Source organism: Hyaena hyaena, unplaced genomic scaffold (assembly GCF_003009895.1).
Source record: "Hyaena hyaena isolate Hyena2069 unplaced genomic scaffold, ASM300989v1 scaffold_331, whole genome shotgun sequence".
NCBI classification, from domain to species: domain Eukaryota; kingdom Metazoa; phylum Chordata; class Mammalia; order Carnivora; family Hyaenidae; genus Hyaena; species Hyaena hyaena.
In genome coordinates, this window is record NW_024080965.1 from 1,762,718 (window position 1) to 1,785,049 (window position 22,332).

At 39.9% G+C, this 22,332-nt stretch overlaps 1 protein-coding gene across 1 annotated transcript in view; it reads right to left on the reverse strand.

The window, feature by feature from the left end:
• The window catches only part of ENTPD7 (ectonucleoside triphosphate diphosphohydrolase 7), a 40,324-nt gene extending 19,289 nt beyond the window's left edge, over positions 1–21,035 (reverse strand). The window contains exons 1-5 of the mRNA XM_039249217.1: positions 20,944–21,035; positions 20,588–20,690; positions 19,254–19,436; positions 3,461–3,666; positions 3,062–3,212 (exon numbers count right to left, since the gene is read on the reverse strand). Of these exons, the coding sequence (XP_039105148.1) occupies positions 3,062–3,212; positions 3,461–3,666; positions 19,254–19,436; positions 20,588–20,595 (548 nt within the window). The 5' untranslated portion in view covers positions 20,596–20,690; positions 20,944–21,035. The remainder of the gene's footprint in view (positions 1–3,061; positions 3,213–3,460; positions 3,667–19,253; positions 19,437–20,587; positions 20,691–20,943) is intronic.
• Positions 21,036–22,332: the final 1,297 nt, after the last annotated feature.

Genomic DNA, 22,332 nt, shown 5'->3' on the forward strand with positions numbered 1-22,332 from the left:
TTTGTAATTTTTATTTTATTTTATTTATTTATTTATTAATGTTTATTTCTGAGAGAGAGAGAGAGAGAGCGTGAGCAGGGGAGGGTCAGAGAGAGAGGGAGACACAGAATCTGAAGCAGGCTCCAGGCTATGAGCTAGCTGTCAGCACAAAGCCAAATGCGGAGCTCGAACCCACGAACCGTGAGATCATGACCTGAGCCGAAGTTGGACGCTTAACCAACTAAGCCACCCAGGTGCCCCAACCATTACAAAATGAAAAAGAGGTAAAACAAACTGTTAGTCTAGGTCTTTGAAAAAGAAATAAAACCTAGTGATAATACATTTCAATATACAGTCTAGGTGATTTAAACCCATTTTTTAAAAAAATGTTTTTTTATTTATTTCTGAGAGTGAGAGAGACAGCTTAAGTAGGGGAGGGTGAGAGAGAGAGGGAGACACAGAATCCAAAACAGGCTCCAGGCTCTGAGCTGGCTGTCAGCACAGAGCCCAACACGAGGCTCGAACCCACGAACCATGAGATCATGACCTGAGCCGAAGTCAGACGCCCAACTGACTGAGCCACCCAGGCGACCCTTAAACCCATTTTGAATACTGCTCACAAATGCTAATAAATTAGCAAAGCATTAATTATACAAAACAGGTTCTTACAGTGATGGTTATATGTATGTCAACAACTACAGCTGCCTCAAGAGGTAACAATGATTCCATAAGCCCAGGATAAATTGCATTATTTAGAAGAGGTGATCAGAAGATGAATTAAAAGGCAAGCTCTTTACAAATTCTTAAGATAAAAGATATATAAATATTCAGAGCTTCCATGCGGACAGTGAACATCTTAGACAAAAGGAATGGAGTTACGTAGTGGGTTTTGTCTGGATAGAAACTTCTTTGACAAACATTATCAATGCTGAGTGACATCAAGAGATAAGATAATTCTTTCTTTTGCTCCAGACCCACAAAACATGGCCAAACCATCACCCTCCTGGTTGGCTCTGCCTTTGTGACTTCCACATCAGCGTTTTCTCTGGCCTTCATCCCCTTCCTTGGTGTGGATCTCAGACCACTCGCAGGTCTGCGATGTGGCACTCACTGTGTCACCTATACTCTTCCCAGGGTTTCTAAATCTTGAACTATATGATTATTACTTTATGTCAAAACCAAAAATTCTAAATTACATGTGCAGTATGGTTACAACATTGTAGAAATGACAGATAGATGTACAGAGAGAAAGGAATATGACAAAATGAAACATTTTCAATAGGGCAATAGGGATATAAGTTTGTTGTTATTGTTTTTCCTTTAATGCAACTATAATATTTTAAAATCTGGTTTTAAAATTAAAAAATACAAAAAAAATTTGAGTGATAGCATCCATGAGTGGGTGAGAAGGGCAGAGGGAAAGAGAGAGAGACAAAACCCCAAGCAGGCCCCACGCTGAGCACAAAGCCTGATGCAAGCTCAATCCCACAACCCTAGGATCATGACCTGAGCTGAAATTAAGAATTGGACACTCAACTGACTGAGCCACCCAGCCACTCCGAAAACAGAACAAAAAATTTTTAAGTTTATTTATTTATTTAGAGAGGGAGAGTGCAAGCAGCGGAAGGGCAGAGAGAGAGAGAGAGAGAGAGAGAGAGAGAGGGAATCCCAAGCAGGATCCATGCTGTCAGCACAGAGCCCAACACGGGGCTGAACAGCATGAACCATGAGATCATGACCTGAGCCAAAATCAAGAGTCAGCCGCTTAATCTACTGGGCCACCCAGGCACCCTAAAACAAAAAATTTTTAAAGGTCAAGATATACAAGAAAATAGGGCCTAAAAGGCCTCTCATTTCAATGAATGGCTATATAAAATAATCTGCTTCTCCACAGTAGACAAGATAGTAAACCAGTAATTTGTGTCTAAAGAGAAGGAAAGAAGCCCAATGAAAGAACTGTGGACTGGGGCGCCTGGGTGGCTTAGTCGGTTAAGCGTCCGACTTTCGCTTAGGTCATGATCTCGCGGTTCGTGGGTTCGAGCCCCGCGTTGGGCTCTGTGCTGACTGCCAGCTCAGAGCCTGGAGCCTGTTTCAGTCTGTGACTCCCTCTCTCTCTGACCCTCCCCTGCTCACGCTGTCTCTCTCTCTCTCTCCTAGAAATAAATAAAACATTTAAAAAAAAAAAAAAAGAACTGTGGACATATGTTATATTGCCTGGCACCTCTGGCATAAGCAGCACAAAGCCCTACATACATAGCCAAGCTATGTATGTCACTGGCCAAGAATACAAAATAAAACTTTCTGGAAAAGGGAACTGTTATTTACCAAGAAAAAAATATTTAAGCTAATAAAAATACTTGATGCCTATGAGACTTTGAACATTCCAAAAGGATGAATTCAAAAGTTAAGTGAGATCACTCCCACCCCATGACCATAAGTGTGAAGGGGCCGGGAAGTATCAAAGGGTAGAAATTACAAACAAGAAGGGATCTGACCTAAGTACAGCCACTGCCTCTTCCTCCTCTTTCTCCTCTCCTTCAAGAGAAGGAAGGAGAATTGGGTGGTAAGATACTGGGCTAAATTGCCAAGGTCAAGTGGGAGAGACTTGACTGGATGAAACTGAAAAACTAGTCTAAAACAATGGAGACTGAGCTTCTCAAGCAGCACCGTCACCAGGCAGTTATGGAGAGAGTGGCATTCCTATGGGCCCCCAGGTACCCAGTTGCTCCGGTGAACCTCCTACGACCCTTCTGTTACCTATGCTCCCCTTCTAGTGATCTAAATTTGTCACCACCACCACTGCTTATCAGTCAGAACTAAGAATCATTACAGCCATCAGAGATAGATACTGATCCCAAAGAAGCAAATGACATGAAGCTCTGAACAGACTATGAAATAACTACATGCAGGGGTGGCTCTGCTCTATTTTGAGCAAGGAGTCTTCCAGTGCCACCTGTCAGCTCTGCATAGTGCACCCACAGTCCCCCTTCAGACCAGGGAACTACAAAGAATAATATGTGGAATCAGCCTGGCAATTCTTGTGCCACCCATTCTCCCATGTTCCTCAGACCCCGCATCTCACCTCTCAGGGAGAAGCCTCATGCCTGCTGTGCACAGGATGTAAAGGGGGGTCTCCTTGTGCTTCTTCACAGGCACATGAGCTGCAGCAAAGCTCAGCAGAGGACGAAGGTAATCACTGGCATGTTCTGGAGTGTCAGCCATTGCAGAGATTCCTTAAGTAAGACAAAATACTTTAAAAAGCAGATCACGTGGACTCAGAAGACTGATATCTATAAAGTTCTGCTTAAAGTCTTAAACGCTTATTATTTGAGAGGATGGGAACAGCAATGAATGAGATCTCTCCTATTCTCCAGAATCTAAAGACAAAAAGGGTAGCTTTCTTTTTGCCTCTTCTCTTCTCTCCTCTGTCATGCCTGCAGCAGGTAAAGAGACTGACAACAAAACACATCCCGAATAGTACCTGGCTTGATTTTTTTAACCACTGGTTGGCTATTGCGGTCTCTCATCTGTTTGATGTCCAGCAAATCATGGGGGTTGCCATTATGTCTTGGCCAGAAATAAACAAAAATCCGGGAGCCACTGCTGCCACAATCCACAACAAGTCCGTAATTTAGAGTTGGGTCTTCAGTGTCAGTTGCTTCAAGGTCCCCTACTCGAGCCAAATACCTGAGCCAGGCAAAAAGAGAAATTGGGGTCAAGGAGTCCACCTGTGCCAGCCACATGGAACCACAGGACACGAAACAACACTAACAACATAGTTAGCGATGTACATAGATAAGGCAACAGCTGGTTTACTTGCCGAGAGCCACTGAAATGGCCGTGGGGGCAGTTATGAAACTGGCTGGGATACCAGATCTTTTTTTTTTTTTTTAATTATTTTTTTTAAAATTTACATCCAAGTTAGTTAGCAAATAGTGCAACAATGATTTCAGGAGTAGATTCCTTAATGCCCCTTACCCATGTAGCCCATCCCCCCTCCCACAACCCCTCCAGCAACTATTTGTTCTCCATATTTAAGAGTCTCTTATGTGTTGTCCCCCTCCCTGTTTTTATATTATTTTTGTTTCCCTTCCCTCATGCTCATCTGTTTTGTATCTTAAAGTCCTCATATGAGTGAAGTCATATGATATTTGTCTTTCTCTGACTAATTTCATTTAGCCTAATACCCTCTAGCTCCATCTACACAGTTGCAAATGGCAAGATTTTATTCTTTTTGATTGCTGAGTAATACTCCATTGTATATATATACATACCACATCTTCTTTATGGGATACAAATCTTTTACCAACTTTAAACAACTTGCAGGCCTGAGTAAATACCTATTTTTTATTGTTATAAGCCACTAAGATATGGGGCAGTTTGTTATACACACTAGTTAACTAAAACAATCCTAAGAATTTCTCTTTTATCTCTCTATCCTTTCTGTATATAAACATTAAGAATACTTTGGAATGATTATCACTTACTATGTGTTTCTGGATGGTCGTATTTATGGGGCTTTTCGCTTTATACTTTTTACTGCTAGAATTGCATTAATAAAAAATGTATTTCATAAACACCGTAGTTATTCTTCTCTATAATCTTTTCAAGTATTTTATGGTCATAAAAAGAATGCTTATAAAATATGTATAAATAACAATAAAACAATGCCTCTGTACCCAACACCCAGTCTAAAAAATAAAACATTACACTGCTTAAAAAAAAAAAAAAAGCAAAGCTTCTAGGCCCTAGGACATTAGTACTTTCTGTTGGAATTTTTTTCAGATTCTCATTGTAAGATATTTCTTTGGCAGACAACAGGAAGATGAAACAAGTAAGATGATACCATCAAAACACCAATGTCTGAGTCTCAGCTCTAGCACTTTCTATGCTGTGTGACCTTCAACAAGTTACCTAACTTCTCTCAGACTATTTTCTCATCTGTAAAATAAGGATGCCGAGTCTCCACCCTCAGACAGACAATGTATGCTGAGTGGTTAACACAGCACTGTGCTACTGCCACTGCCCTTACTGTTATGTGGTAATTGTGAAAGCAAATAATAGACGACTATCTGGCGAAAAGGGCTGAAAAGTCCAGAAGAAAAGAAGGCTAAGAGTCAGTAAAATGCCCCTGAGTCTGAGGCTTTAATAAACATTAAAGTTCACCTTAGAGTCTGAAAAGTACAAACATTGCTAACTTCTCTTGGAAGACTTCACTTGAAGAGAAGCTCAGTGAGAATGGCTTAATTTTAACTTACTATATGGAAAGAGTTTTTTATTGGTGCTAAGAATATATACTACATGGTAAACAGATTAAAACGTTGTCCTGTAAAATCTTTTAAATTTGATTAAGTATCACTATAGGTTGAGCTAATAGTTGAATATTATTTTGCTCTGAAAGCAATGATGTCAAGTTTTCCAAGTATCACCACTAAACTCCCTTATACCTGCCCTAATCATCCAAAATTGTATTTAGACCTAATTCCCCCTAGACCCTTACACAGAACCCCTCAGAACTAGGTTTTGTGAAGCCTGAAACTAATGCCATTAGATAGTTTTTTTGTTCTGTTTTGTTTTTAAGAAAGATTCAACATTACAAATACAAAAGGGTCCTATACGTGTAGAGAGCCCTGAAGGCATCATTAGCTCTTCAGTAAATCCACCTCTGATCAGAGGGGTGGGAATAAGCCACATTCCCACCCCTCGCAATAATCTAGCCCATGTTTACTGGTGATTTGACATTGCTATGCAGACCACAAAGTTCCCTACTTTGGACAGAAAAGTAAACCTTGATGAACGGATGAGCATATAATCAGTTCTGAAATTAAAAAGTAGAGTTAAGTACCTTTCCTACTGTACAATACAAAATAAGGGTAGATCATATATTTGAGCTCCAGTATCATGCTGTAAATGATTACATAGGATAGGGTCAGGCAGAACTTTATTCTGGATCCAATATGAGAAGGAGTTATGGGAAATGAAGCAGGTGGTAAGAAATCTGTTACACTCTAGCAAGTTTATAGTCCTAAAGACTGTTTCACCACATACTTTCCCATTCTAATCAAATTACTGGGCTGTGGGGCGCCTGGGTGGCTTAGTCGGTTAAGCGTCCGACTTTCGCTTAGGTCATGATCTCACGGTTCGTGGGTTCGAGCCCCGCGTTGGGCTCTGTGCTGACTGCCAGCTCAGAGCCTAGAGCCTGTTCCAGAGTCTGTGACTCCCTCTCTCTCTCTGACCCTCCCCTGCTCATGCTGTCTCTCTCTCTCTCTCTCTCTCTCCTAGAAATAAATAAAACATTAAAAAAAATTACTGGGCTGAACTGGGCTTATGATCCACAAATCAACTCATAATAGCTCACTTCTATCTCATGGAAGCTGGGAAGAAATCTGGGTTCAAGTTATAGAACTCTTGCAAATACTGACCTCACGTAAGATAATTCATCTCTAGCCCAAAGTAACTTTTCCTTTCTTATCCTTGCAATCTTTCTACTTCACCCCCTTCACAGATCTCTCTCTGATTTCCCTCTCTCAAAACCTTCCCCTCTACTTTTCTGACTATATTCTAGACCCCATTCCCTCCTGCTTAATGAATAACTTTTCTCCAGTACACTGGTTCTCAAACTTGTAGGGCTCAGGACCCCCTTTTATATTCTTAAAAATTACTGGATGCAAAAGAGCTTTTGTATACGTGGGTTACATCTATTTATATTTATCATGTTAGAAAACAAAACAGAAAAATTTTTAATATTTGCTTATTTAAATATAACAATGAACTCTTTACATGTTAATATATTTTATAAAAATAACTATTTTTAAAAATAAAAACATAGAAGAGTGGCATTGTTTCATGGTTTTGCAAATCTCTTGTGTGTGGATTAATAGAACACAGCTAGACTCTCATACTTGCCTCTATTCAATGTTACAATATGTTGTTTTGATTGAAGTATATGAAAAAAAAAAACAAAGCAAAACATGTTGTTGGAAAAGGGAATATTTGAATAGCCCGTTTAGAATCTTCTTGGATACTATACTAAATCTCAACAAGTAGAGTTTCTTAAAGGTTAACTGCAATGTGAAGTCTATAACCCTATCTAAGAATGTTTCATACTTTATAACATTAACCATTAGTCTATCTTGCACTTTGAATGACTTTTTCCCCTGCGCAATTCTGTAACATCCTATACTGGGAAATACTGGTTCACTGAGCTATGCAAATCTTTCTAACACTGACACATTTCATTCTACAATGTTAAACACACACACACACACATACACACACACACACACACTAATATCACTACCAATATTACTTTTTAAAAAGTCTTTTTGGGTGGGGGGATGGGCTAAGTGGGTAAGGGGCATTAAGGAAGACACATGTTAGGGATGAGCACTGGGCATTTATACATAGGGGATGAATCACTGGAATTTATTCCTGAAAACATTTTTGCACTATAAGCTAACCTAACTTGGATGTAACTTTAAGGGGGGGGAAAAAAAAGTCTCTTGAGTATTGAGAAGCTGGCAGACTCATAGTGGCAGATACAAATGTTCCAAACTGCTAATTTCCACTTGAAAGCTCAAATGTTATCACTGTCAATAAAAACTAACAGTTGTCTTCCTTAAAGTGACAGGCTTTTACCTCACTCATTTTTCAGGAAGAGGTCTATGAAATATCCAAGTCTGAAAACCATAGTTTTTCTGGCCTTCTTTCAAGTAAGAATAATATTCTGTGATAAGAGCAACTAGGTTTAGCTCATACCCCCAAACAATTGCCTAAGGCCTTTTCCTCAAGACAATTCCAGTGTGCAAGAGAAGTGCTTAACTCACACTTCCAATTTTGTCACACAGAATACAAAAAAGATATTCTTAAACGGAACTGGAATTTTTTCCCATTACAATTGTGTGATGACGACAATTACCATAACTAACAGTGTAATTTGGTGCCTGCATCTTGATTTGTGCCAAGGCGCCTGCAGTCCTCCCTACCCATTGCTTTGCATCACTAGTATAATCAACTCGGTGAAAAGGGCAATAACATCACAATAACCAAGAGGTAGAAGCAAATAAAATATCCACGTACAGATGAATAAATGAACAAAATGTAGTATATACATAAAATGGATATTATACATCAGCCTTAAAAGAGAAGGAAACTTTGTCATACGCTACATATGTGTGAACCTTGAGGATATCATGCTAAGTAAAATAAGCCAGTCACAAAAAGACAAAGATTGTGGGTTCCACTCATATGAGAGATGTGAAGTAGCCACGTTCATCAAAACAGAAAACAGAATAGCGGTTACCGGAGTTGGCTCAGGGAGGGAAAAAAGTGGAGTTGTTGTTAAACGGGTAGAGAGTTCAGACTTGCAAGATAAAAAGTTCTGGAGATTGGTCAAATAACAATGTGAATAGGCATAACAATACTGAACTGTATACTTAAAGGTGATTAAAATGGTAAATTTTATGTTATGTGTTTTTTACCAATTAAAAAAGGGGCAAGCAATCCCTACCAAAGTAACACGAGCATTCTTCACAGAGCTGGAACAAACAATCCTAAAATTTGTATGGAACCAGAAAAGTCCCCAAATAGCCAAAGCACTCTTGAAAAAGAAAACCAAAGCTGGAGGCATCACACTCCTGGACTTCAAGATGTATTACAAAACTATAATCATCAAACAGACACTCAGATCAACGGGACAGAATAGAGAACCCAGAAACGGACCCAAAAACATATGGCCAACTAATCTTTGACAAAGCAGGGAAGAACTTCCAATAGAAAAGACAGTTTCTTCAGCAAAGGGTGCTGGGAAAACTGGACAGCAACACGCAGAAGAATGAATCTGGACCACTATCTTACACCATACACAAAAATAAACTCAAAATGGATGAAAGACCTAAATGTAATACAGGAAGCCATCAAAATCCTAGAGGAGAAAGCAGGTAAAAACCTCTTTAACCTTGGCCACAGCAACCTCTTACTCAACATGTCTCCAGAGACAAGAGAGACAAAAACAAAAATGAACCACTTGAACCTCATCAAAATAAAAAGCTCCTGCACAGCAAAAGAAACGACCAGCAAAACTAAAAGGCAACTGACAGGAGAAGATATTTGAAAATGACATATCAGATAAAGGGTTAGTATTTAAAATCTATAAAGAACTTAGCAAACTCAACACCCAAAAAACAAATAATCCAATGAAGAAAATGGGCAAAAGACATGAACAGACATTTCTCCAAAGAAGACATCGAGAGGGCAAACAGACACATGAAAAAAATGTTCAATCACTCATCATCAGGGAAGTACAAATCTAAATCACAATGAGATACCACCTCACACCTGTCAGAATTGCTAACATTAACAACGCAGGTAACTATAGATGTTGGCAAGGATGCATAGAAAGAGGATCTCTTTTGCACTGCTGGTGGGAATGCAAACTGGTGCAGCCACTCTGGAAAACAGTATGGAGGTTTCTCAAAAAATTAAAAATAGACTGGGGTGCCTGGGTGGCTCAGTCGGTTAAGCGTCAGACTTCAGCTCAGGTAATGATCTAGCGGTTCGTGGGTTCCTTCCCCACATCGGGCTCTGTGCTGATAGTTCAGAGCCTGGTGCCTGTTTCCCTCTCTCTCTGCCGCTCCCCTGCTTGTGTTGTCTCTCTCTGGCTCAAATATAAATAAACATTAAAAAAAATTAAAAATAGAACTACCCTCTAACCCAGTAATTGCACTATTAGGCATTTACCCAAGGGATACAGGTATGCTGTTTCAAAGGGGCATATACACCCCAATGTTTATAGCAGCACTATCGACAATAGCCATAGTATGGAAAAAGCCCAAATGTCCATCAATGAATGAATGGATAAAGAAGATGTGGTATATATATTTCTGTACATATATACATAATGGAGTATTACTTGGCAATCAAAAAGAATAAAATCTTGCCATTTGCAACTACATGGATGGAGTTGGGGGGTATTATGGTAAGCAAAATTAGTCAGGAAAGACAAATATCATATGGCTTCACTCATATGAGGAATTTAACATACTAAACAAATGAACACAAGGGAAGAGAAACAAAAATAATATAAAAATAGGGAGGGGAACAAAAACATAAGAGACTCTTAAATATAGAGAACAAACAGAGGGGTTGTGGGAGGGGGGATGCGCTAAAGGGGTAAGGGGCACTAAGGAGTCTAGTCCTGAAATCATTGTTGCACTATACGCTAACTAACTTGGATGCAATTTAAATAAACTTTATTTTTTAATTTTTTAAAAAATTGTTAACGTTTATTCATTTTTGAGACAGAGAGAGACAGAGCATGAGCGGGGGAGGGGCAGAGAGAGAGGGAGACACAGAATCCGAAGCAGGCTCCAGGCTCTGAGCTGACAGCACAGAGCCCAATGCAGGCCTCAAACTCACAGACTGTGAGATCATGACCTGAGCTGGAGTTCGACGCTTAACCAACTGAGCCACCCAATGAACTGAACTCCCAAAGTGTCAGTAAACACTTTGACAAACACTGCTGTAATACGACCTTCTTTTTCTCTGGAACACCCATCTATTTCTCTACCTATTCCTCCCCCTTCCCTTCTTTGACATGACTCCCCAGTTCTTAAGAAGCCTCCACTCAACAATGCTGACTCTTACAATGATTTGAAAAGGCCACATTTACAATGTGGAATGTCATTATCCCTTTAAGCGGTTTGTTTATATTCCAGTATGAACTCCTAAGACTTCTTTCCTATTTGTTTGTTCCACCTCCGCACTTAGTCTATCAGTTTCCCAAGAGTAAATACCTTATCTGCAGTATCTCCAAACTGTCACAATGTTCCTAACATTTCTCTGACATGTATCAGGCAACACGGATTGGTTTGGTCCTGGAGCTCACTGTATGGAGCTGAGGTGTGTGAACTCCTCTATATCTTTATTAGCTGTCTACCATACATATTTCAAATCAACTGTCTCCTTCTCAGAAATTTACAATGGCTTTCCAAAGCATCCTGTTATCCTCCTGGGTTCCTGTCAAAATAAGCAACTTTACAACTCTAATCTGCGTGCAACTCAACTTTGCTTCTCCTTCTCTTAGAAGTCTCCATGTGTACATTGGCAGAAAAATGTCACCTGACATTAGAACACAAGGGAGTAAGAAAGGACCAGGCAGCAATTTTGCTACACATCCCATTTGAGTCTTTGCTCAGTGGTTGCAGCCAGCAGGAAGTCTCCATTTTTCTCATCATGCATGCAAATGAGTAACTGAAAAACAATTTTTCCCTTTGGGAAGTAATAGTATCACATCTTTCTGGAACTCTGACCTCCTATGATCTAATCAGGCTTCTGACACTTAACAAATACTAAAGGTCTTCCTCTGTCTAGGCTCCTGACATGGATGGATCAACGGTCCTTTCTTGCATTTGTGACTTGCAGTCCTGGCCTTAGCCATCATTATCAATTACTTGCATTGCTAGACTCTCCTGCTTTGCTGATATTACACTAGGTTAATCCCTAAAGAGGACCTAAATCTCAAGAGAAAAGTTCCAAAAGCTTTGGAATCCCTCACATCCAGTTTCCCAGGAGAGATCTGATTCACTATCACACATATTTACCCCCCGACACACATACATACATACATTCTTTCTATTTGAGAAACGTGATTTCCCTCTAATCATTGCTGAGTCAATGAAAATAAAGTTACTCACAGATATATCACCCAAAGTAAAACTGAAGACAGTGGCTTTCACTGCCATTATCCTGAAGACATTAATAGTATTAGGGCAGTAACTGACCAAACCACTACTTAGCTTACAAAATCAACACTGATTATACCACTTCTAGAGTTCAAACAGAACTCAGAAATACACAAAAAGTCCATTAATGTGGCCCTCATTAGCATGGAGCTATCAGTTTTTTGCTGAATATCATCAAACTGTCTTTCAACTCCATTCAAGACTCAGAACCAAATATAACAACATTATAGGGAAAGTAGCTATGCATGACTGATGATAGTAATACATACCCAGGAAAGCATCTTGTAAGGTTATTGCTTATCTCCTAACAAGATTAATCAGAACACTCAGGAGCATTTTATAATTTAAAGCTCTGCTTATAAACACTATTAACACTGTTAAAGGACAAGTAAGTGAATAAAAGAATAAACGTCAATAAATGCAAGTAAATGCCTTCAATTTCACCAGCAAAAATCCCTGAGTGGTTCTCTTTGCCTGACTTATTTCGCTCAGCATAACACCCTCAAGTTCCATCCATGTTGCTACACATGGCCAGATTTCATTCTTTCTAATTTTTGAGAGATGGAGACAGAGCATGAGTGAGGGAGGGGCAGAGAGAGAGAGAGAGGGAGACACAGAATCTGAGGCAAGCTCCAGGCTCTGAGCTGTCAGTAGAGCCCAAAGCAAGGCTTGAATCCACAGACTGTGAGATCATGACCCAAGCTGAAGTCAGAACCTTAACCAACTGAGCCACCCAGGCGCCCCTGAAGCTTATCCTTTCTATCCTAACCAAAAGCAATGTCTCTTTTCAACTTGCTTTAAACAGAATTGAAACTCCTAAGGAAAGTCAGTACAGAACCCACTGCTGATGCAAAACCTCTCACTCATAGTTATACCCAGATGGCAAAGGAATATGAAGTCATCACCATTCAAGAGTTACTTAGGACATTCTCCAGAACAGTAAACCAGACAAAAATTTCCCCTCTAATGAAGACAGTAGTGGGGCTACAAAAAAGTGAATCATACTAAACATTAAGGTTAAGAAGAAATGTAATAAATATACAGGACATTTAAGTAAGGATAGTTCACCATTTGTCTTGCACTATATATATGATACATGCTAAAAGGGCCCCTTGTACCAAAAATTATTAATACATTGTAACAATTTACCTAGCATCCAGGGCTAAAACTTTCCAAAAGAACTTTCTGATATGGAAATATTCCCTATCTGTCCAATGGGATAGCCGCTAGCCACAATGGGATAGCTGTAGCCAGGGCACACCTGAAATGTGATTAGTGCAAATGAAGAACTGAATTTACTTTAATTAATTTAAATTTAAATAGCCATTGTGGCAAGTGGCTACCCTACTGGATACCACAGTGCAAACAATTTTTGATGAATAATCAATAAATAAATGTAAAATATGTATTAAGTCTGAAGAAGTTGTTAGAGCACATCTTATAATACATGGCACATGCCAGATAAACAGTTGATTAAAACATATCTAACAAAAATTATTTTTTTAAATGTTTATATTTATTTTTGAGAGAGAGAAACAGAGCATGAGCGGGCGAGGGGCAGAGAGAGAAGGAGACACAGAATCCGAAGTAGGCTACAGGCTCTGAGCTGCCAGCACAGAGCCTGATGCACGGCTTGAACTTGTCAACCACGAGATCACGACCTGAGCCGAAGTCAGACGCTCAACCGACTGAGGCACCCAGATGCCCCTAACAAAAATTATTCTTAAAAATAGCTTTGCTATGCATGTAGGAGTAGCAGGGAAACCTCTGTACTTCTGCTTAGTTTAGCTATGAACCAAAAACTGCTCTAAAAAATAAAATCTATTAAAAACAAAAACAACTCTGGATTCTATCCTTACTGATAACCCATCACTTTCTAAATTTATCTTTTCTTAAATTCTAGTTCTGATGCAAACTTCTTGCTTTCTCCTTCCAGAAGCAATGCGAGTAGATGTTCATAATAAACAAACAAAAAAAATACAACAACTCTTCAGTTTTGAAACTAATGAGGGAAAACCCTCATGCAGGCTTCCAAAGTCCTGTCATATTGCCTGGAGGTGATATGCTAGCTCCACCAATGCCTGAAAAAAATTCAAAATAAAATATTTTTCTCCAATACAAACTACTGACCTAATTTCATCATGTGAATCAGAACAAGTTGAAAAGATACGCTTTGTATTACATGTAATTTAAAAATCACAACCATATACATGTGTCCTAATTTTTTTGTAAGCTGTTAAACTAAAGTGTTTCTATCAATTCCTTGTTATTTGCTTGGACCGTTTTATTGTCAGCTTGTGCTCACCAGTGCTTAATCAATAGCAGCAGCCAGAAAAAAAAATTCTGGGAGAAAAATTGTGAATGGAGATAATGCTGCCCCTTATCTTCAGTGTATATCTGGAGGGCAGAAAATGGACTTAGAGAACAGAAAAATCAAATTTATTTCAAACAATAAAACCAACCCCCATGATGCACTAGGTAGTCCTAGATGCTTTTCTCTTTTAATCTAAATGACAAAACTATAAGGCAAGCATTTGAACCTCTACTTTATACAACAAAAAAATGAGATTCCAGAATATAAGACCTGCATCCAACTATTAAATTATGGGCTGTTTAGCTCTAAAATTAATCCTCTTTCCCCTATACCACAATACTTCCTCTTCAAATAAGTATAACTGAATCTTACAGCAATGGTCCTCATCTTAGGCTGCACAGTAGAATCACCTTTAGAAGAAGTTCAATTATTTGCATTTTTTAAAGGTCCCCCAATGATTTAGATACACAAAATTTGGAAACCACTGATTTAACACAATTATTAGACTTGTGATAGAGAAGTTTAATAAAATGTGTAGAACTGCTTAACAGTATAGAAATGGACTGCAGAAATTTTGAATTATTCAACTTTTTTGTTTTTTCACTGTACAGTTTGCTTTCTTTATTGAAAATTGTCTACTTTATAGTTTCAAAGTTTTAGTTTTTATTTTCCATGTAGATTATAAGAGCTAGTGCATTTGTTTTTGTTTTTAAATAGTTTATTGTCAGGTTGGTTTCCATACAACACCCAGTGCTCATCCCCACAAGTGCCCTCCTCCATGCCCATCACCACCCTTCCCCACCCCCCCACCCCCATCAGCCCTCAGTTTTTTCTCGGCATTCAAGAGTCTCTCATGGTTTGCCTCCCTCCCTCTCCCCCACTATTTTTCCCCTTCTTCTCCCCCATGGTCCTCTGTTAAGTTCCTCCTAATCCTCCTATACGTGCAAACATACAGTATCTGTCTTTCTCTGCCTGATTTATTTCACTCAGCATAACACCCTCAAGTTCTATCCATGTTGCTACAAATGGTGAGATGTCATTGTTTCTCATTGCCATGTAGTATTCCATTGTATAGATAAACCACATCTTCTTGATCCATTCGTCCGTTGATGGACACTAAGGCTCTTTCCATGATTTGGCTATTGTTGAGAGTGCTGCTATGAACATTAGGGTACATGTGCCCCTATGCATCAGCACTCCTGTATCCCTTGGGTAAATTCCTAGCAGTGCTATTGCTGTGTCTTCTATTGGGAGTTCTATTGTTAATTTTTTGAGGAACCTCCACACTGTTTTCCAGAGGGGCTGCGCCAGTTTACATTCCCACCAACAGTGTAGGAAGGTGCCCATTTCTCCACATCCTCGCCAGCATCTAGAGTCCTCTTATTCAGTCAACTTTTAATAAATTTCCTCTCTTCTGCCTCACTTGTCAAGATGCCAGCATATTTTTATTGACTATTGTCATCAGTGTGCCCATATCTAATGACCAGCACACCCTTCCTATGACCACCATCTAATTTGCTGTTTATCTGCTGTGTTCTGAGACAGGAGAAAACCAAGCTAATTTAAAAAGTGTGTAAAATTAAAGCAAACACATTCTGTGGGAAAGCCTATCTTATCAGTAAAGTACATGAGATTGTATGTAGTTCATGAACTTAGTGGTATCAACTTTAGTTACTCAGAGGCCTTTTCTGATTAACTTCTGATTCTTAACTTTGTTCCTGATTCTACATAGTTATATATAAACTATTCTCTCATTGGGAAATAATTATTCCTTCACATCTGCCTCCCTAACTAGCTTATGAACCCGATGAGTTCAGGAGCCACATTTTATTCATCTTTGTACCTTAGCATCTACAACAGTGTCATGCACACAGCAAGCTCCCAATGAATGTTTGCTTCCAAAATGACTCAAAGGGGCTGCCATGAGTGAAAGGGGATGATATAGAGTAATTTGTGGCAACATGCATGTAACCTTTCATTAAAGAATAGGAGTTCTAGGCTATATAGCTGCTGGTTTCTCAACCAGAGTATTACGGGTTATCAGGACTCTGGTAAGGTAACCACAGGCACAGTCTTTGTGTCCCTTAACTCTGCAGTTAATCTGTTGCTATTAATTAAACTTAAGTATTTATCAACTCTAGCCACTTGGGGTATAATAGTAGACAAGAACTATCAGATCACTCTATCTCCCAATATCCCTCAAATGTATTTACGCCTCTCCATTGTCGTTGCTTCCACCCAAGTTCAGGTGACCATCATGTCTCTACTGAAGAACTCAAATTCATCTCCCTCCTTTCATGTTTATTCCACAATACCACCAAAGTAAGTTTTCTTTAGTTTTTAAAACATTTTATTTATTTATTTATTTATAGACAAAGAATGTGAGCAGAGGAGGGTCAGAGAGAGAGGGGTGGAGGTGGGGGGGTGGGGAGAGAGACAGAGAACATCCCAAGCAGACTTTGGCACTGTCAGCCTGAAACTCACATGGTGTTCAAACTCACAAACTGAGATCATGATCTGAGCTGAAATCAATAGTTGGACGCTTAACCGACTAAGCCACCCAGGTGCCCCAAGACGGCCAATGCTGAATTTATGGTCCCTGTACCCCTGGACTTCTAATTATGTGAGCCAATAAACTATCTTATCATTTAAGTCAGTTTGTAGTCCAAACTGTCACTTGTAGTCCAAAGCCTCCTGATACCGTCTGAGAAGGAATACAGAGAAAATCATGTTGATGATGAACACAACATGTCATCCTTTCATTTTGTAGCCTAATCAAAAATTAACCTTAAAAAAATAGCAAAATGAATCACCATTATAAAAGAATACAGACCTTTAATGCAACTGGTAAGGCATTAAAACTACATCAAATAATTCAGATGTATTTTCTAAAAAAAAATAAAGGTATTCAGATCTCACTGGATAGAATGAACAGTAAATTAGACTTTATAGAAGAAAATACTAATGAACTGAAAGGCACAGCAATATAAAATATCCAGAAAGAAACATAGAAAGAAAAAAGACTAAAAAAAAAAAAAAAAAAAAAAAAAAAAGAAAAAAAAAAAAAAAAAAACAAAAAAAAAGTAAATGGGCAGGGGGAAGGCTTCACATGGAAAATTATATATGTGATTGGAGACACCAGAGAAGTGGAAGAGGAAAGAAAAAATATTTGAAGAAGTATGGTCAAAATTCTTCTGATTTTGATTAAAAAATATAAATCTATAGATCTAAGAATCAGCATATCATAAGCAAAAGAACCATGAAGAAAACTACATCAAAGCACATTATAATCAAATTGTTTGAAACCAGTGATAAAATCTAAAAAAGCAGCCAGAGGAAAGAAACATGATGTACAGAAAACAAGATTTAAAAATTACAGCAGACTTTTCCTCAGAAAGAATGTAAGTCAGAAGACAGTGGAACATTTTTAAAGTAATCAAAGGAAAAAAAAAAAAAAGATGAACCTAGAGTTCCCTACCCAATTAATTTTTTTAAGTTTCTTTATTTATCTTGAGAGAGACCAAGGGAGAGAGTGCAAGTGGGGGAGGGGCAGAGAGAGGGGGACAGAGGACCCAAAGCAGGCTCCATGCTGATGACAGAGTCCGATGCAGAGCTTGAACCCCCAAACCGTGAGATCATGACCTGAGCCAAAGTCAGACACTTAACCAACCGAGCCACCCAGGCACCCCCAAACAAATATTTTTAAAAGGAAAGCAAAATGACTTTTTCGGTCACAGAAGTTGGAAGAATTCACTAACCACAAACTCATACTACCAGAACTGTTAAAAGAAGTCGATTAGACAAAATGAACATCACACCGTGTGAAAATATGAACTACAAAGAAGAATGAAGAAACCCAGAAATGGCAATAATTCCAGCCTTTTTTCTTTTTTCTTATTTTTGCAATCTCTTTAAAAGACAACGGAATGCTTAAAGCAAAAATAATAACAATATATGGTGGAGTGTATAACATATGTAGAAGGAAGATATATGACAATAATAGCACAAAGGCCTAGGGGAGAAGGTAAAAAGGTACATGAGAAGAGGAATTATATTACTTGAAGACAGACTATGGTAAGGTAAAGACGTATATTATAAACCCTAAATCCTAAAGCAACCACTAAAATAAAAAAAAAAAAACAGAATTATACCTACTAAGCTAACAAAAGAGATAAAATGGAATATTAAAAATGTGCTCAATTCAAAAGAAGGAAGAGAAAGAGGAAGAGCAAACAAAGAGCAGATGTGACAAGCAGAAAACAAACAGCAAGACAGATTTAAACCTAAGTGTAATCAATATCATATGAAATGCAAATAGCCTAAACACTTCAAATAAAAGGCAGACATTCACACAGGATAAAAAGCAGTTATTTATAAAAAGACTGGATATAAAATATAAAGACATAAAGGCTAAAACTAAAAGGCTAGAAAAACATCTATAATGCTAGCACTACTCAAAAGAAAGCTGAAGTAATTATATTAATATCAGACTAGTAGATTTCAGGCCAAAGATATGTGTAGCAACATGGATAGACCTTGAGGGTGTTATGCTGAGCGAAATAAGTCAGGCAGAGAAGGACAAATATCATATGTTTGCACGTATAGGAGGATTAGGAGGAACTTAACTGAGGAACAAGGGGGAGAAGAAGGGGGGAAATACTGGGGGAAAGGGAGAGAGGCAAACCATGAGAGACTCTTGAATGCTGACAAAAACTGAGGACTGATGGATGTGGGGGGGAGGAGGGGGATGGACACGGAGGAGGGCACTTGTGGGGATGAGCACTGGGTGTTATGTGGAAACTAATTTGACAATAAACTATTTGTAAAAAATAAATAAATAAATAAATAAAAGAAAAAAAAAGATTTCAGGCCAAAGAATATAATTAAGGATAAAAAGAGTCATTTAATAATGAAAAAGGGTCAATTCATCAACAATACATAACAGTCCTAAACATTTATGCATCTACTGAAGCCAGTCCAGCAAAACAAGAATACAGAAAGATGACTTTTCATGGTTAAAATGCAACATCAGCATTCCTGAATCAAAAGTGAACACTGCCAAAATGGAGCTTAAGATCTTCTTTATGTGATAAGTGGCATACAATTTTACTAATAAAAATGCAGTACTCCCGAAAGGGTCAAAGGTAGTACTATGTGAAATGTCAAAATATTTATGACTTAATGCCAAGTCTGATCAAAGTGATCTAAAGTTGACTCACCTTTCATATTGCCTATCGCGTGGCAGTGAAGCACCCCAATGTCGAAAGTCCATGATTAACATAAGTAAAAGGAGGCAGGATATGAAGAAGAGTCCTAGGAATGCCACCCTCTGACGGGGAAATGGGTTCACTGTGGGCACAGTGAAGTACCAGGAGGCTGGACAGAGGTAGGAAAAACTGATTCTGAAATGAGACAAACATTAGTAAGAAAAGTCTCTACAGGTGAGTGCTTTAAAAAAAAAAAAAAGTTTTTAAACTGTATTAAAGCCCTTCCTAATAAAGGCAAAAATTTATGCCACCACAAGTCTACAGATGTTCTTTTGGTCTCAAATTTTAGAAAAGGACCTATATAATTCATGGTGCTTCTACTATAAATCAGAAAAGCCTTATCTGCTCTTTTCCCAATATCTGCACTTTTGGGAGTAATTCAAAGAATTACAATTCTCATGTTTATGAAAAGATCACCAGTCTCCCTGGTCAACCTCGCAACATTGAAGAATCAGAGCAACTACAACATTCCCAACAAGAATGATGTCAAAAAACTGGATAGTCTGAATATTTATTCAACTAATTAAAAAACATTTTAATCGGTAATATATGCATATGAAACCAATTTAAATGGACATATAGAGGAAAATGAGTCTTTTGCCTTAATCTACCATTTCCTACTGAAAGGCAAGCACTGATGCCCAGTTTCTACATGTATTTCCAGGGTATTCTATGTCTACACAAGCACAAATATATATCATATATGACAGTATACATGTGTGTATCGCATTCCTCTGGTTTTACACTGTACCTACTGTTCTGCATCTTTCCCCACTTAACTCTATTTGACAACTGTTCCATTTGGTACATGTAGGTCCACATTAATCTTTTCTGAAAGTTCCAGATTATCACACCATATGGATATACATATTCAACTATGAAGTTCACTTCCTATACTGATTCAGAAGGACTTCAGTCTACTTTCAAATAAAAAGAAAAAAAAAATCTCTGTTTAACCTCCTCAAAAATCAGGGAGGTTCACCCAAAAGGAAATCCGAAAGAACAGGACATTTTAGCACTTTCCGGAGCCGAGCAAGCACTCACTCTACTACCCTGGGGTTATGGGCTGTAAACTATGGTAGCATATGCCTTCCATAAAAAAAAAGAAAAAGAAAAAAAAGGTAACTTTGATCTTCTCTGCATCCATCCGAGCAAGCAGCAAAGTCCAGAAGCAGCACTAGGACAAACCTCACTTGTACAAACCTCCCAGGGCCCCTCAACCTACCTGCCACCCCCAACTGCGCCCCAACTGAGCCCCTAGCTGAGGAGAAAATGTGCAGCCTTACCTAGCCATGGGATCCCTTCAGTGGTCTCAGTGCCTGTCACCTCCTTTTCTTTTTGCCCTGAGAAATTGGTCTCCTTGTCTCAGGCATCTCCTAAGTCTGCAGCCTGTTAAGAGTTCGTTGGATTTCAGGCTTACCTCCAGCAGTGCCCAGAGGACAAGACCTCCGAGGGAAGGCCAAGGCGCCCGCCCACTCCAGATGCGTCCGCTCTGGTTCCTGGGACCCAGCTGGCTCTAAGCCGGCTCCCGGAGAGCCGGGCGTTCTCGAGGAACCGGCGATCCCCAGGTGGCAGGGGTTGGAAGGCCCACTCTCCCTCCCCGCCTGTCCCAGCCCCGCGGCCCTCGCGCGCTCGCACTCACGGGTCGAGAGGTCCGCAGTCTCCCTTGGCACCGTTCCGCTCGGTCCAGAGCGGTTCCCCGAGGCCTTTAGCCCAGCCGGAAAGAAGACTAGGCAGGCGGCGGCGCCACGTCCCCAAGGAAACCGCAGGGAACCAATGACTGACAGGAGAACCGCGGAGAAAGGCCCACCCTCCACCCAGCGGGAGCCTCTGGCGAACCAGCTCCGCCAGCCCCACGTCCGTTCGCCAGAGTGGCCAATCCCCAAGAGCGTTCGGCCTCTAATCCCCGCCCCGGGGTTTCGAGCGCATCCAATCCGGAAGGGCATCATACCGTAGCTCCGCCTCGATGGGCCCGTGGTGAGAGCGCAGGTGAGCGGTGTCGAGCGGTGGGAGTATGCTCTGCGCCAGCCGCCCTCTCGGCGGCGCGATTTCTCAGCTGGCTGCTTTCGACGCTGCCGCTTTCGGAACTGAGCAGCTCGGGTGGATCTATCTTGCAGTGGCCGCGAGCGGAGTGCCTCCCTTTCCCACAACCAATTGGTGGTATTGTGTCCAACAACCCTGATCGCCGGAATCAAACCTTTGCTATAGCCTCCTAGACTCATGCCCTGGATTCCTTGTCTTGTCCTGTTACAGAAGCATAAAGTGGAGACAATATCGTCTACACCGAAGCGCTTATATCTATTCATTCAGCATTCATTGAATGTCTGTGTGCCGTACATGAGCCGCTGTGTCCCTGCTCTCTCGGACCTTACAGTAATACATACAAAGGTAATGTTTCCTTAATGTTTTTCCTCCTTGCTTACACCAGCAGTTTCTCTCATTTCCAGGAGTGAGTCATTTGGACAGGATCAAGTCCAAGTCCTTACAGACGTTGCATATACGTGGCCGTTCACGACCTGCCCATGCAGCTTCTGCTGCTCCTCACCTCCCTGATTATACCTCAAGAATGCACATATATCTGTGGCTTCTGCTCTCTTAAGCTTTGCTCATTCGACCTCTTCCAGCCTTCCATCTGCCTTGAATACCCTTACCCCCTCGTAGCCAAGCTACCTCATACTCATCCCTTACTACTCTCAACTTAGGGGGTCACCTCCCCTAAAAGTCTTATTTGACCTTCAGCCCTGTCATATATACCTATTGTTTCTCTTGCCATATTGCATGTCTGTCCCAACAGACAGAATATGCTTGAAGGCAGAGACTATCTGCTTCCACAGCAATGCTGGGCACTGTCTGGCACATACAATACAGCTAATGTATGATAAGTAAGTGAATGAATGGCTGTGGAAATAAATGAAGACCACCAAAATGAGATTTCAGAAAAGAAGCTCTTTATTCTACACCTGCTATAGAAGGCAGTCAACCACCATCACTTGTGTCTGGCAGAGACCCAAGGCTGTCAGGGGAATGGGAA